Source organism: Rutilus rutilus (genome assembly GCF_951802725.1).
Source record: "Rutilus rutilus genome assembly, chromosome: 17".
NCBI lineage: Eukaryota > Metazoa > Chordata > Actinopteri > Cypriniformes > Leuciscidae > Rutilus > Rutilus rutilus.
In genome coordinates this window covers 22314667-22331788 of record NC_140230.1, presented here as the reverse complement: position 1 = coordinate 22331788, position 17122 = coordinate 22314667, and the positions used below count along the sequence as shown (strand labels likewise).

The following is a 17122-nucleotide window of genomic DNA, read 5'->3' as shown; positions in this document are numbered from 1 at the left end:
TGGGCTCCTTTGAGACTGTGAGTTTGGGATATGAGAGACTTGTGTCTGCAAATCTCACTCAGAGAGACTCTGTAAAAGGATGGAATGATGGAAAAGAGAAAATAATAAGGAGAAGTGTGTTACCTTGCCAGTAGAAACTCCCTGGTCCTCCCACAACCAGAGTCCCTTCCTGAAAGAAGGAGAAATAAATGAGTGAGGAACAAGGAGAGACGGTAGAAATGAGGAGGTAGAAATGTGTGTTTGCTTGTGCAGCAGTCTTATAAGAGACTTACAACAGTGATGGTTGCTATAAATGTAACACACAAGAGTGAGTAATAGAGATGATTAAAGAAATAAGGCACGAACATAAAGGAATCAGCCCTCTTCCTGATTGGATGAAGGGTCAAAGTGATATGAATGTCATTATTTGTATTAATTTTTTCAAGATTTTGAACAAGAAATAAGGACATCATGTCACATAGGAAGTAACCATAAAGATGAAATACACTGACATGGTTAAGGAGGGAGATTTGTTACCTTAGTGAAATCAACACTGAAGCCCGCCTGGCAGAAGCCCTGGCCCTCGGGGTCCGGGTTATCTACAAAGATCAGAGCAACCTGAGTACATAAAGTTTCAGCACTTCCAAGACAAATATGTAAAATATAAGTTATGCAATGAAATGCTCACAAGTTCACACTTCATATTTATCTTGAATGAAATTAATGTAAATATGAGGTCTAAATTTGAATGCATTGACACTTTTTCCAATATATTCAGTAATTAAGCATAATGTAATTCATATTCATGAGCTAAGCCACTGCCATTTTTTAACATCACAATTCACACATCTGGGCAAATCTTCCAAATTGTCCCAATTTCTTCATAAAATGAAGTGGCAACTATGGTCCTAAGCCTACGATTAATCTCAATCCCAACCATGACTGTGGTGTGGGAGGCGTGGTTTAGAGAGGTTGGCAACAGGAGAGAGAGCCGGGAGATATGCGGTGGGTGAGAGAGTTAAGTGTGAATGACAAACACCTGTGTCTTGTTTCAGTAAGTGGCGTGGAGAGACCGGATAAAAGCCACCGGGAAACGAGACCAGAGATGAGAAAGACCAACGGAGGACTCGTGTGTGCGCGCGTGTGTGTGTGAGCTCGGAAGCCCTGAGAAAGCTGCAGGAGGAAAAGTGATCGTTGATTTTGGTGGACTGAGTTTTATGTTTCAGTGCAGTGAGCGCGACTTTGTTTTGATCTTTTGAAAACGTCAGTAAACACACACAGTCTCCGTAAGCCGACCCTGTCCTCTTCCTTCCTTACATCTTGAACCTTGTTACAATGAGCAACCTCTACCTAAAATCAGAGGAAGACGATTGATTGATAAGAATGAGTTCAGGCCTAAAATCTGATCGGAGGATAGGAATGTTTTTCCAGACTAAAAAAAAAGGGTGTTGATCCAGGAACATGCTGAAAAATTATGCACAGTAAGTTATGTCCTGTGTGTGTTGATATAATATGTTGTACAGTAGGTGGGGTGAGTTAATGAGGCATAACATCACTTCCAAATCCCAACCACAGCATGTTCTCTGGAATACAATAAACTCTCTCTCTCATTCTATCTCTGTTTCTCTTCTTTCACTCCTCCGCCAGACTTTGCCTAGTATTTCACTTACTCAACACTACTGTCTTTTCAAATGTGTGTGTGTACACATGCATGAGTGTGTAAAGTCCACAGCGAACACAAGCTGGATAATATCAACGCAGAGCGTCCCTGCCCTGCGCCTTGGCAAGGACTCCTATCTGACCTGCCAGGGAGACAGCTGGCACTTGAAAATGTTTGACAAAGAGTCAGGAAAGTAATTCACAGTCATTACAGCCTCATATGCCATAAAATAACTTTCCCTCTGAACAGATGAGGCACAGTTATCATTATTAATATACCACTTCACTTTACACAAACTGTTAATACAGACTGTTTCAGTGTGTAAAAAAAAAAAAAAAGTGTGTATCTGATGTGACTGCAAAAAAATCAGAGTAAATTTATCAACTACCCTTAATGGTGACCGAGACCTCAAAGTACAGGAAATAAGCAGGAAATTACATCAAAACAAACATGTGAGTTTCCCCTTTGAGTTCTGTTTACAGCAGGGCATATGATTGCCATGCCAACTGGCACAAATGGGCAGGAACGGGCACAGACCGAGAAGCAGCAGATGCATCTGTTATTCTGTGTGAAAATCAGGGCTGGCACATCTACTCATTTTTACTAGTCGGCTAGTCATCCAGAAAACTAATCGGCTAGTTATATGTAACTATATGTTCAGTAAAGTATACTTCGGCTGTCTGCGTTCTGCACACTGTCCTGTGTGATGTAATTTTCATCATCAGGAGGGTCCGCGAACGTCCAATTTTTGCGGCCAAAGGAACATACTTTGAAAGGCTTGCGCGCTCAACTGTGCGCGAGACAGAGCGGAACGTGGCAAATCAGTCAAATCTGTCAAAACACTCAGTACTCTTGGTGCTGTTTCTGGTAAGTCCAGCACTGCATTATCTGTGCAGATGAGGAAGATGCAGGTAAGAAACAAAAGCATGTACAGTATATCTTCATTCCACAGGTTCATGCTATTTGCGTTGCAACGAACACTGCCAAAAGCAGTCATGTTCCACTGGCTTATAGTTTCTGTCAGCCTTTGGGCAGCACTTGATTCATTTCAGGGTGGTATGCAAGAATTTTGGCTTGTACTGTATATGAATACGCTAAATGAACCCAGACCATCTCAGATGTCCGCACTCCGCAGCACCAGCACGGTACGCTTATAATGTACTTTGTGAAAAAGTATTCTGGGTTCATGCTATTTTAAGTCCTATATAATTCCAAATATAATTGACCATCACAGTTTACTATACAAAACTGGTATGCAACTACTCTACCTTTCAAAAGTTTAGGGTCAGTCAGATGTATCAAAGCTCAACAAGGCTTCATTTATTTGACCAATAATACAGTAAAAACAGTAATACTGTCAAATATTACTACAATTTAAGTGAAATTTATTCCTGTGATGGCAAAGCTGAAACATTTCTTATTATCAATGTTGAAAACAGTTGTGCTGGTTAATTATTTTTTTCAGAATTCTTTAATGAATAGAAAATTCAAAAGAACTGCATTTATTTGAAATAGACTTTTGTTTGAAATGTCACTTTTGTTCAAATTAATCAATGTATTAATTTCTTTCAAACCAAAAAAGAAAAAAGACTGATCCCAAACATTTAAACATGCACACTACACTGGAACACAAATATGAACAGGAAATTTCACCTTATTGTTATTGAACAAGCACAGAAGCATAATTAGTAGACCCAGACCCAACAAGTCGACTACTGTAATAACAGAACTATTGGACTTGGTGGTGCATCCCTATTGCAAAGCATGATGGGAAACTGATCTAAACTTTAGTAAAGCTTAAAAAAAAAAAAAAACACTTTTAAATGTGCAACTAGTTAAAGTTAACTGCACGTTCACTGGTTCTGTGTCATTGTTTGCTTCTCTTTGTGTGTGTGTGAGAAAAATACTCACTGGTTCTACAAGGTGAATACTCAGCATAGGCACTGAAGTTTTGCACAGCCACATAACAGGTTCCCACTGGATCCATCTCACTGCTGACCTTCACTGTCCTCCAGTGATAGAGGGGAGCACAGGCCTACAGAAACACACAAGCACCATGTTACTGTAAATAACAGCCCTGATAGATGTAGGTCGAACGTAAAGATGTTCCTTAGGACTGAGCTGGAGATAGAAAAAAAAGAGTCTGTCTTGTGTAATTTTCTGAATAAAAGCATTTTAAAGAGTTAAATGTTTCAGTATTTGAACGTTTGGAGAACAATAGTCACATTTGGGCACAGTGCCTCCCCTCATGTAAAAACTCTGGCCTATTTCTTTCAAACATCAGCAGTTCTCCACCTCGCATGGTCAACCTCAAATCAACATTTTCCAAAACCCCCTCAGTAACGGGACAGAGCCACATTGCCTATCAAAACATTTCCACAAACCAACACTCCTATGCATTCATGAATGAAACTCTGATTCTGGCACCCATGCATTCATGAATGAAACACTAATGCAGTGCTATTAAATAACATTAACCCCATTGATGGGCAGCTATATTCCAACCACATCCATGAATGCACGGATTCGTCCAGCATGAGGATGACTGCAAATGGTCTATAAACGGGTTAGGTTCCTGAGCATCACTTACCACCACTTTGCCTTTGTGGGTCCTGACTGTGGCTCCAAACCACTGATAGGATTTAAATTCAAGCGGCTCCCGTGTCCCATTCACTTTAATCATCCTGTTATCTGGACAAAAGAGAGAGGAAGAATGAAAGTCAACGAAAAACAGAGAGAGGGACTTGATTATATAATTATAATAAACAGAAAACATCAGGCAGCTGAGTAAGACATTGCGAGCACTTGTGCCAATATACTCACTTTCGAAAAATATGAGCCATGAAACAGCAAATTAGCCTGGCTTCAAATGAGACTGAGTGTTTATGTGAAGGCAAATCTACATGGGGTGTACACACATGCACATGATTCTGTGGATCTGTATCTACAGGGGTTCTGTGTGATCCAGAAAAGATCCCGCTACAGCTGGGCCTGTTTAGAGCTCCATAAGGTACAGTCTACACCTCATAAAAACACATCAACTTTAATACTTCTCTGCTTTCTTCTCATCATCTCTCAGGCCTTTACTATGGGCCTTTTTCTTCACGCTTAATGTAAATCTTATAATTTAGCTTGAGTAATAAGATTTTCTCTTTATTTAAGGGTGCTTGGTGAGCATCACCATTAATATTGTGGATACTATAATTGACAAATGTATAAAGGTGCAGTCGCATTTAGAGTTATCTCAGTGACTTAAATTGAGTCATTTCAATAGGAATCAATGTGATTAGGAATTTGGTCAAGTGAATTAACTGGCTTGACCAACAGAAAGCTGCTTGGTTTGAAAGGTTGGCAGTGAACCATTTTTGCCTTTCTGTGAAATTTCGCTGATCTGACCACTCTTAAAAGTATTAAAGTTTGGGACGTATAGCTTGTTTCTCACTGTTTGTTCTATGATTGTGTATGATACCTTAAAGCAGGGTTCGAATTATGATTTCATCTTTGTGGGGGTCTCTTTAAAAAAAAAGAAAAAAAAAAGTAGCCTATGAGCAGGCGCGGTGTAGCTTACTAATGTAAATAAATAAAAATGTTTAATAAAAAAGCGTTGCTAACACAATTCAGTTTAAATAGTACCTTTGGTTTAATTTGTCGTTTAATGAGGTCTAATATATGTTGTTAGTGGTGAGAATTTTCACGTGAATAGCTAAAGTAGATCTGACGATTCTAAGCGTGTAGTCCAGTGGCAGAACTTTTGCCAGGCGTGTCAGAGGTTCTGGGTTCTAATCCGCACTCGTATAGTTTTTTCAGCGCACATTTCAGCGGTGGATCGCCTCTTATTTAACAAACGAACTAAATGACTGCTCTGCTAGTTAACTGAAGATGTTTTATTTATTTGTATTGGTATATTAGTGCCGCGAGATGTTTCCAAAGTGGTGGGGACAATATCGACCGTAGCAAAAAGTGTTGGGGACATGTCCCACCCGCAAATTACGCCTATGTTAAAATAACACTTGCCTGATGGGTTATGCTACTGCTAGATCGGACGTTGACGTCACTTCTGTGAGTTGAGAAAAGTCAGTAAAAGTCCTGGCAGAAAGTGAAGCATAAGGATGGAGTGTCATGACGATCCGAGATCCCGCGAGATCCATGTTTGGCAATTTGTCCTATCTGTTAAGTCACGCTACAGTAGTCTGAAGGAAAAATTGCTTTATTTGTAATTTAAAATAATAGTGCTGATGATTTTTAGAGACCCCCACAGGTGTATGATTTTACTGCTTTCATGGGAGTTCAACCTCTCTCTATGGGAGCTCAGCTCCCACTGGCTCCCACGTAATTCGAACCATGCCTTAAAGGCCCCCTGAAATCAAAATGTAGGCCTAAGTTTTTTAGCTCTTATTATGAATAATGTTAGCCTTAAGGTTATGAATAAGCTGGTGTGTTCCAAACCAATGACAAAATTCGCATTCAAAACTTAGCCTCTCATTTCCACTAAAATGGATCACCGGTTTTTCACCGCGGACAATCACATTCAGCTTCTAATCACATCTTCTGTCCAATCAAATGCTCTCTAGAATCTAAAGTGTCCCGCCCCCTATGCTATAAATACCATCTGGCCAAAGCGACCGTGGCTGTACCTGACTGTACGTTCGGTAGTACACGCATGCTCAGTATCAGCTGCTCGTGCTCATCAGTTCTCTCAGCACAACTTGTCTCAGTTCAGTGAACTGTCGGAGTTACTGGAGTAACATATTGGTTTATTTCGAGTCGGAGTGACTGTCAGGGTGTCATGTGTGTTTGTTTGCTCAAACGCTCAAGTTTTATTCCGTTTTCCAACTGTAGGTTGGTTAAGAATGAAATGGCTAGAATTTATTCACACCTCTGCTATTGTATCCAACGTATCATCAGAGCTCGGATTCGCTTCCATGGTGCTGACAAGTACAAATTGCAGTCTGTGAGGTAAACTAAACGCTATTGGCTATTTGTAAAGGGGGAGGAGCCATTAACCCTCAGACGGTCCTCGGTCATTTCTGACCGAAACATTTTCTGTTTTGAATTTCTAAAAATCACAGCTTCATCGGAATGTTATGAAACTTGGTGACTTTTATGGCATTAGGTATGTGAAAAAATAAATAAATTGGGGTAATGATCTGAGCATGCTAAGTGGTCGTAAAAAAAATAGTCACAATACAGGCCTTCGGTCAAAAATGACCGACGCATAGGAAATGAATGGGAAATTGACAAAAAAAATTAAAAATCTCCGAATTTTTGTGTGTACAATCTACAAATCGGCCACAATCCTAAAAAAAAGTACACAGCTGTAAAGGGGTGACACTCTACAACATCAAGAGTGCAAAAAAGACACCCACCCACACACATACAAACACACTTTTATACACATTCACACCAATAATTTTGATTACAAAAAATCTGTTTTGAATTTTTAAAAATCACAGCTTCATCGGAATATTACGAAACTTGGTGACTTTTATGGCATTAGGTATGTGAACACACAAAAAAAATTGAGGTCATGATCCGAGCATGCTAAGTAGTTGTAAAAAAAATAGTCACATTTGTGGTCTTCGGTCAAAAATGACCCCCATAGAAAATGAATGAAAAAAAAAATTTTTTTTTTTTTTATTATTTTACATAAAGTGTTATAATTGAATGAATTGCATTTTTTGTTACAAATTCTGTAAAAAAGAAAGAAAGCAAATGTGTCCATAAACAGCTGGGGAATTCACATGCCTCTCCATAGAGAGCTGTACATGCCATCTAGTGGTCACACCATGGTTCTACGCTTTCTCTCCATACTCTCACCAGATGGTGCTTATCTGCTTAAAACATTTTTTTTTTGAAGGCCTAGACTCTATATTAAACTAAAATACTGCATTAAATTTTAAAAAAAAAAAGACATATATATATATATATATATAAATAAATTGTTTTATTATTTATAATGGCAAAAATAGACCATAAATATTGCATAAATATTAATAAATTCAATAAAATTCTCTCAAAATACAAAATTAAAAAGAATAAATTATTATAGAACAAAAATAAATTGCATTGGTTTTACTGGGATGGAGGAAGTTTCATTTTTAGGTGTCCGGTCACTTCTGACCGGGAAGGCCCAGGGTGTGACTCCGAAAGGAAGACCTTCTGAGGGTTAAATATGTCCCGCCTTAGCTTCCTTTTTCAGTGGAAATTACGTCAACACATCATACAAAGCTGCGCGTTCCAAGGCACTTCAGTGAGCCTTTAAACCATGCAGCCCGGTCTGCTACTTCTTTTCTAAAGAATTTGATTTACAATATTCACCTGCCGATACAATTCTGTAGACTTGAGCCATATCTAAGACTTGGGTCTACTTGTTTTTTTTTATGCCAAACTGCACAGAAACACCTAGCAGCAATATACCCAAGAAACAGCATAGCAATGGTCTAGCAACAATCCAGAACACATTACCTGCACAGCATGCCATAGCAACAATCAACAACAATATAGTAACCACATAGGAAACATACCCTGGGAGCCTCCTTAAACACCCTAGTACCACCAAGAACACCTTAGTAGCACCATAGCAAAGTCCTAGTACCACCAAGAACACCTTAGCAACCACATAGCAATACCCTAGCAACCACAAATCAACACTTTAGCATGACAGCTGGGACTTTTGCACAAGAAAAGCATCACAACAATTTTCTATGCAGCATGTCCTCATGCCAAATTTTTATTTTCTTGTTATTATGTGAAAGTTAAGCAAAAAAAAAAAGTTTTTATATTATGTTTTGCACACCTATAAGTGCAATGTGATCATGCTGTAGGAAGTTGTTGGTTGCTGATAGAGATCAGCAGACTGGATTAATAACATAACAGGAAATAGACAAATATGCACAAATTCTTAATACAGGCATGCTAATGCAGTACTATTTCCAATTCATAAACATAATGATACTTTTCAAAATCAAAAGTATAAAACAGGCCAGAAAAATCAGGACATCCTTTTTAAATGAACACATGTTCTGGTGTCACACACTGCGCTAAAATGCAAGGCCAGACTGACAATATAAAAACACAGCAGGGCATCATTTGGTGCTTTAAAACATCTGTTTCATTTTTGGGTCCAAAACACATGCTTGTAATTTTTCTTTTCATTTTATGCATTGATATATATTTGTTGTAAATGATTCCTGCTGTTATGAATGAAAGCTCCTATAATAATAAAAACTGTGATCTTTGTAAACGTAAGTGACCTGTGCTGCTAATCAGACAGTCATAACTTACATATTCACTTGTCTCCAATATTACAAATGTAATACTACAATTGACCTCAAATATGTCAAATGTTATTGGTGTAAGACCTCTGGAACACCTGGACATGTAACTATGAAGTTGTGTGTGTGAGAATTGTGTGAAAACTTTCAAGACAAGGTCCAGTGGTAGATGACCCTATCTGGTGTATCTGATGAATTTACTCTTCTCAGTCAGGACTGCATTAGTCACACACACACAGACTGTCATCAGAAACGTCAGTCGCACAAACACATGCCATGCCCCCCATGGAGAGCTCTAAGGGCCACAGTGGGAAGAGTGCACAGGATCAGAGGTCAAGTGTGTTAAAAAAAAACCGTGACTAATGAATCTGGAAATGTGTGTGTTTTGAGAAGATGTTCTTGAAGGAGTAGATGCTGGAAATGCATGACACTTTTTTCTCAGACATTAACAAAGAACACACAGCGCTTTTGCTCTCCCTTGACAGGGTCTGATTTCGTCCCTTATTTCCCTTGTGTTCACAACTCTATCTCTCTCTGCCTCTTTCACCTCATCAACATCAGGCTCCTAAAACCAACCATCTTGAACCAGAGTGCCACTGCTTTCATCTCCAACAGACAATCCATTTGAATGTCAATTCCTCACTGAGGCTTATAACACACACACACACACACACACACACACACACACACACACACACACACACACACACACACACACACACACACACACGTTGGGTTTTCATGTTTAATGGGGACTTTCCATAGACATAATAGTTTTTATACTGTATAAACTGTATATTCTATCCCCTTACACTAACCCTACATCTAAACCTACCCATCACAGAAAACTTTCTGCATTTTTAAATTTTCAAATAACATGATTTTTAAGCAGTTTTCCTCATGGGAACCAAAAAATGTCCTTATAAGGACAAGTTTTTCGGATATTGCCATCTTTATGGGGATATTTTGGCTACGTTCACATTGCGAGACTTCAGATTTATTGCTAAGGTCCGGCTACGGATTGGCTACGTTCACACTGTCAGTCCGAATCCGATTATTTGTGTATTCGATTGGAATCTGATCTAAAATAATTGACAGTCCACATTGTGTATCGCAACTGTTTGTGTGTCCATGGCGCTCTTTCGTTTTCTGGAATATCTGCCGTGGTTTCTATGCGAATGGCGTTGCGTTTGGTAGGACTACGCCAAAAACAACAAGCCAGACACAGAAACGTAGGAGGCTGTTATGAGCGGCTTTATTCCACGCGGTTGTCTCTGCCGGTTTCAAAACATGTCTCCGTTATATTGTTATTTTCTGCTCGTCCGGCACTGTGCAACACAACCTTGTTTCTGCAGTGACTTTCAGCATTTTTCCTATAACATCGTCTGGCTTAAGAAAGTTAAATAAACCACGCAAAATCTGATCAGAGTGGTGAGGCTGAAACTGATTTCCAGAAATGCGATTTGAATAGGATTTCAAACCAATGTGAATGTAGCTCGAAACGGATTTGTAAAAATCGCATTTCAAGATTCACCTTAACACTTGCTCTGATCTTGCTCACACATCTGATCGGATTTTAATCGGATATGCATAAAAAACGGATTTGGACTGACAGTCTGAACGTAGCCATTGTTGTTTTAAATGTGGCCAATATCAGACATCATTGCGAACAGATCATGATCCTAGAGTGACCCGCATGCGCAAAAGAATGATAAAAAGACGACACGCAGCATGCTCTCATACGGAAGTAAACATGGCAATTTATGTGCAGGCAATATAAAAAACAAAGACGATGATACTAAAAAAGAGAGCAGAGTTTTTAAACATCTATGATACGAACCCTCATGTTTTGCTTGTATATAGAGCTGTCACTGTAATACTTATGAGTTCTGACTTTTGACACATCACTGTCCTTCCACTGACTACCTTTACCAACTGATCTTGATAATGTTGGGTATGTAAAATCTTTGAAGTAACTCTTATGAGTGCAGAATTGTAACGAACATGGATCTAGAGTGACGTAAATGTTGCATGAATTCCGATATGACTGTTCAGACTGAGGTCGCATTGCAAAACATCTGACCTGTATCGGATTTACTACCACATATAAGTGGCACAAATCAGAATGGAAAAGATCAGATTCCATGTGGTTTGTGATGTTCACACTGTCATAAAAAAAAAAAAAAAAACGGATCTGAGTCACATGTGAGCAAAAAATCAGATATGGGCCAAATTTACCAGCAGTCTTAATGTAGCCTTTGTCCCCATGCATAGGGTTTACCAGGACCACACATGCATACACATTTCAGTACCTGATCTATGTGCTTCACTGTGGCATTCTCTACAAACGTCAAAAAAAAAAAATTTTTAATTAATAATAAAATAGTAATAAATACTCAAACACTAATAATCAAATAAAAAAATCTAAAAAGCAATTTCAGTATCAGTTATTCCAAAGCTACGCAAATCTATTCAAACATCAATTTGATTTTTGTAGGAAATGATTGATTCCGGATTGTCTAATTAAATGTGAATGCTAAACATACAGAAGACAGTAGATTCGGATTCCTAAAGTTTTTTTTTGCATTTTTGATTTAAGAATTTTTGCATACCAATTTTAATCCAATAAAAATAACCGGTTTATAAATAGTAATTCATATTCACACCCTGCATTGCATGTTTTTGATTCACTAAAAAGAACCGGCTCATTTGATTCATTTGTTTGGGAATAGGACTACATTGTTCGCACTGCATGTTCTTTAGTCACTATTATATTGAACCGACTCATATACGAGTCATTCGTTTGAGAATCGGACCGCACTGGTCTTGTGGTTCTTTAACTTTATTTAGGAGGTCATAGCCTATTCTGATAAGAGCCCTTGTTAGAACCAGCAACAGCACACAAATACTGCCATCAAAGCCCCCTCAAGAGAATGCTTTGAAAAACAACACATCAGCGCTCACATTCCGCAGCATCCAAGTCTGTCTCAAGTCCATGCCGCGTTTCTGAGTCCAAAACCGACGACTGCATTTACCGGCAAGCCATGGTTACTTAAAATAGTCCAATAATATTATGAACACCCCTGCAATCTCCATCACAGTCACAGATGACAGAATCGATCTAAATGTGACAGCAATCTTTCCCTTTCTGGCACTTAAAGTTTGACTCTATTGCACAATTGCTGACAGACATCATCTACCTACACCTTTTCCCTCACTAAATGAATTAGACGAAATAAACAGCACAAAAGTACCGGGAAATAATGAACGAAGAAATTCATACGTAAAAGATAAAATGTTGGTCACCTAAAGAATAGACGCGCGCAATGGACGTCGAAATTACGGCAGATTACGCACTGAGGTAAAGTTACGCGCCTTTCTCTGGTAATTACTTCGCTCCTGAAATTTTAAACCAAACCATATGGGGTGAAATTAACTCTTTCTTGGATGTGGTTTTTGATCTTTTTATTATAGGAACGGGAATTTATGAAGCCTACTCTAAAGATGGTGCTTAATAAAGAAGATATGTGTTAATAAATACGATACAGAAACAATATCATGTAGTAGCCTATGTGTTTTTAGGTTATTTGCACATTATTTTAGATGTACGAGTTCATAATGAATGTAAAAAAGGACACATAAGAAGACATTGTTAAAACTCAAAGGGGCAACCTGTTTAAATGGAAACTGCTCATGGTCATTTTGCATTAGTTGAAGGGTTATAAATCATGAGGGTACCTACTTGCTTTATCAAAGGGGATCTGGCGGCAGGAGTCTGGGTCTGATGCCGGCCAGGGACAGTAGTACACCGCTCCTCCCTCCACAATCCCTGGCTGAGAGGTGTTCGCTTTAGGAGCCCCAACCAGCACCGACATGCTGGAGAGAGAAAGGCATAAATCTACGCACAAGCGCATCCTAATACTGAATCACAGTAATACACTTACAAGTGACGATATGAACCCCAGAAAAGTAATTCAAATGTGAGGTAGCCTATTTTAGTTCAGCATTTCCATTTAAATGTAGATTCCTTCATTATCAACTTCTGGCGCCTGAGTTCATTGGTCCATATTGGTGGTGCTGAAAGTTTTTCATACAAGCTGTGGCAAATTTCACGAACATTGAAGGCATAGCCAAACTATGTTATACACGACATATAGTCTACTGGAAGATGCTTCTCTTTGGGAGCTTGTCAATTTTATATATAAACAAACAAACCATTTTTTTTAAATCCCACTTACGCGTTTCTGTCCTGTGTTGGCTGGTAAAAGTCCAGTGAGTATCCAAAATAACTTCCTTCTGGTCCACTGTAAACCGTTGGATTTTCTAAATCTAGATTAAAGGCAGCAACTTCGCAAAAAACTAAAAATGTGAGCAAAAACCAACGAGAAAACACGCGGAATAAACACGGATGCATGGCTTCAACCCAGTTTCTTCAAATGTAATCCAAAAGTTTTAAATAAAGATGTGCAGAGAGAATGTAAGTTATATCCGTGCTCAGCTGTCATAAGTTGAGTGTGTGCTGCGCTCCATGCGTCTGTCTGCTGCCTTCATGCAAGCCGCGCGCCTTTCTCAGTCTGCGCGAGCTCTCTGCGTACTAAACATTATAATGAGCTGCGCACGAGACCGGACTCCTGCACCACATCACACAGCATCCGGCCAACTCCTTTTATGGAAACACACACGAATTTGCACACAATTTAGACAAATAAAAAATGAAAAGACCTCTATACTAATACTATTAATAATAGTGATATTGTAAGTTTGATTGGTTCCACTTTAGACATTCTATAAGTAACTTTGAAACTACATGTCAACTAATTTTCATATTGAGTATTAGTAGACTGTATATAGTAGACTGTTAAGTTAAGGTTAGGTGTTAGGGTTCGGGTAAGGAGAATAAGTTGACATGCAGTTGCCAAGTTAGGCTACTTATAGTCAGTACACTGTAAAATCTAATTAGTTGGACTTACTTAAAAAAAAGCATGCAAACCGATTGCCTTAAAAAAAAGCAAGTAAAGTGAAATAGGAATAATATGTGGTACTGACAAATGCTTAGTTAGTATAGTTCACTTACACAAGAGTTTTAGTAACTAAAAAGGAACTGTAGAGAGTACTTGATAATTTACTTTAAATAAAATATAATTGTTACCATTGTTGTGTTTTGCAGGCTGAATGTTGAAGTCTGTGTGACTCAAGTATGATCAATTGCAAGATTGTCACAAATATAGAGGGATTATATAAACCCAATTAAAAGTTTCACAAGGTGTGTAGGACATTAGTGTTAGCAACAAAATTATAAAAGATCATTAATTGACATGAAATATGTTATACATCATTCATTCATACATTCATACATACATACATACATACACACATACATACATATGCTGCATCAATGGGAAGAGAATTACAATAGTATAAATGAAGTTCCAAGTGCCCAACCAAAGGGATCACTAATCGCCATAATGGTGACTAAAAACATTTTAGGAAAATCAACATAAATTTATGAAGTCAGCTTATGTGATGTTCTCTCAAATGTATCAGTTGTATTAAAATTTCAACATTCAAGATGACTTTGGGAAATGAGTGAATGCAAACAGAGTCCATTAAGTGAAAAGTCAATTAAGATTTTCCCCGCCTCAAAAACCACACTCAAACTAATCAATTAATCTTAACTTGGGTTTTCTTAGTAAACAAATCTTAGTATGTGAATAGTACAGATTACTAGATTTTTACAATTAAGTTAAGACATTAAGTAAAGTTAACTGAAAAGTGTTAGAATCACTGTTGGACTTTACAGTGTAGAATATCTGTTGGGAGCATCAAAATAAAGTGTTCCCAGATATTGAGCAGACAGTCTACTAATACTCTAATGACAGTTAGTTGACATGTAGTTGCAAAGTTACTTACAGTTAGTAGAATGTCTAAAGTGGACTATCAAAATAAAGTGTTAGATAATTAAGCTACTTCATATATTTATCAAAAGAACTGACTTATTTTGATGCAGCATCAAATTCTCATCTCTCTCTCTATATATATTTATTTGATAATCTATAGCTTTAAAATAACATAAAAATAATCTAGTTTTATGAATTTTATAATCGCAATGACAAATATTATTTATAAAAAAATGACTTTTTAATTATTAAATAAACATTAATATTGCCATATTATTCGGATAAAGTGGTTTCAATTTGTGTCAAACTTACTGCGGATGCTTTTAATTACGCAATTTTAATACCGGCTGCGAATAATGAACGGTAATTATCCTCGTCAGACAGCCAAAGTTAAACTTTTGTACGAAGCGCGCGATAAGTATAACCTTTGGAAAATAAACGGTGCGGGTGTTTTTAAGAGAATCTACAAACGTGCATCGTTCTTGACCTGTTTCCTTGGAGCAAATCTAAATTTAGGTGCTCTGTTCACATCTGAGCGCAAGACACGGGCTGCTTCTGCTCTCCATCTGGGTGTCAGAGTTTTAATCCTGCCTAAATTAAGTCATTCCCTTTACCGCCTATCCTGTGATCACCAAACAGTCCGTTCCAAGTTCCAACTGTAAACAATCTCACACTTTCTAGAAAACCACTTTTTGAAATTGCCATGGGGTGCATACCATGTGGATATTATTATTGCTTTACATGTTAATTATGATAATATAATTTTGCACAAAAGCTTTTGTATACAAACAAAAGAACATACCATTTATAGGGAGAATCAGTGCCATTTGGTACAGGGCCATAGTGAAGGACTTGGGCTGTGTGCTTTCTTGTGGTGCCATCAGCCAATCAGCATTTCATTTCAGTTCATTATGCAGAAAAGATAATACAAATCATAGTTAGATAACATCATGTATTCAATTACATGATGTTAGAAGTTACTTGTTGTGATCATGATTATTACAGTACATGGACAATTTGGTAGTTTATATGTTGATTCAGTGTGAATCAACATATAAACATCTGACGTCCTTGCAGGGGTTGGCGTCGTCTTTTCACAGGAGTTGGGTCATCTTAAAAACTTTGTAAGATGCTGGATCTAAACTGTAGATGGCGGAATCTTTAGTTATCAGAAAAGCAAATGGAGAATAATTAGCGTAGCTGCTGTTCATAACATTTCAAGCAAAAGATAATCGTGTGCATCTGATCTGATATAACTGAATTACAAGGTTATGAGACGCATTATGTGAATCTCATAATGAAAGAAACTACATACATTTCACAAACTAATACTAACAATAACACATGGCTAAACAATTTATAGTTTATTCAGAATATACTTCGTAATCAAACATCATTGTGAAACATCTAACCTGTTCTATTAAATGCTAATGATGCAAGAAAAAAAGGGGTGATTTGACCCGATCTTCCAAAGATAAAAAACGCTCAAAACATAGATCAGAAGCACTCCACAGCAGAACTATAGCAAAACATTTCCTTACATAGCTTACTGCTGTTGAGATAACATATGATTTTAGCCCTCTCTCAAAGACAACCAGGTGAAATACATAAAACCCGCCACAGCAGAGCACATGCATCAGCCAGGACTGAAGTGTTGCTCTGCTGGCCATTTTTGGGTTCTGGTGAAGATTATTGGCGACAATCTTAGATATAGTGTTGTCTGTGCAACCCAGGACTAAAAGCATGATGATTTGATTCTGCACACACATTAATGGGTTCAGTATTGGATGGTGATTGTTGTCATCGCTCTGTCTGGTCTAATAAAACACACTCACAGAAGTGAATCGATACCCGCTTCTCTTCACAGAACTGACATGTTTAGCTCAGCTGCCTCTGAAGTCTTTTTGTAAACAACGAGAAGGGTTCATCTCTAACAGACAGATTTGAAGAAAAATAATAGATTAGGCATGGTCCATGTATTGTTCTTTCATTTCAGGAGGAATGAGAGAGCTGGAGAACATTCTCTGAATTCCCCTCTAAGGCTCTGAGAGGCAAAGAGCCAGACAGACTCTTTATCTCACTGTCCAGAAACAACCGGATTTTAACAAGGCTCACAAGCTCAAAAATGTGCATGTCGTCCAACGACCAGTTGACCTGCATCATTGATTTTACCCTTGGTTGAAAAGCATGGGTGTTCATTAAACACAAGCATGATTCGACAGAAATTGCATGTACTAAATGTGGGCTCACAGCCAGTGGCGGATTAAGACTCTCTGACGTCAACCCAACTATCATTTCCAACCAAAATCCAA

At 38.0% G+C, this 17122-nt stretch overlaps 1 protein-coding gene across 1 annotated transcript in view; it reads right to left on the bottom strand.

Moving 5' to 3' along the window:
• itga8 (integrin, alpha 8) overlaps window positions 1-13504 on the bottom strand; it is an 80378-nt gene extending 66874 nt beyond the window's left edge. Inside the window, exons 1-6 of the mRNA XM_084385900.1 lie at window positions 13152-13504; window positions 12656-12789; window positions 4230-4330; window positions 3551-3674; window positions 517-578; window positions 124-169 (exon numbers count right to left, since the gene is read on the bottom strand). Of these exons, the coding sequence (XP_084242026.1) occupies window positions 124-169; window positions 517-578; window positions 3551-3674; window positions 4230-4330; window positions 12656-12789; window positions 13152-13327 (643 nt within the window). The 5' untranslated portion in view covers window positions 13328-13504. The remainder of the gene's footprint in view (window positions 1-123; window positions 170-516; window positions 579-3550; window positions 3675-4229; window positions 4331-12655; window positions 12790-13151) is intronic.
• Between the last annotated feature and the right edge of the window lie 3618 nt (window positions 13505-17122).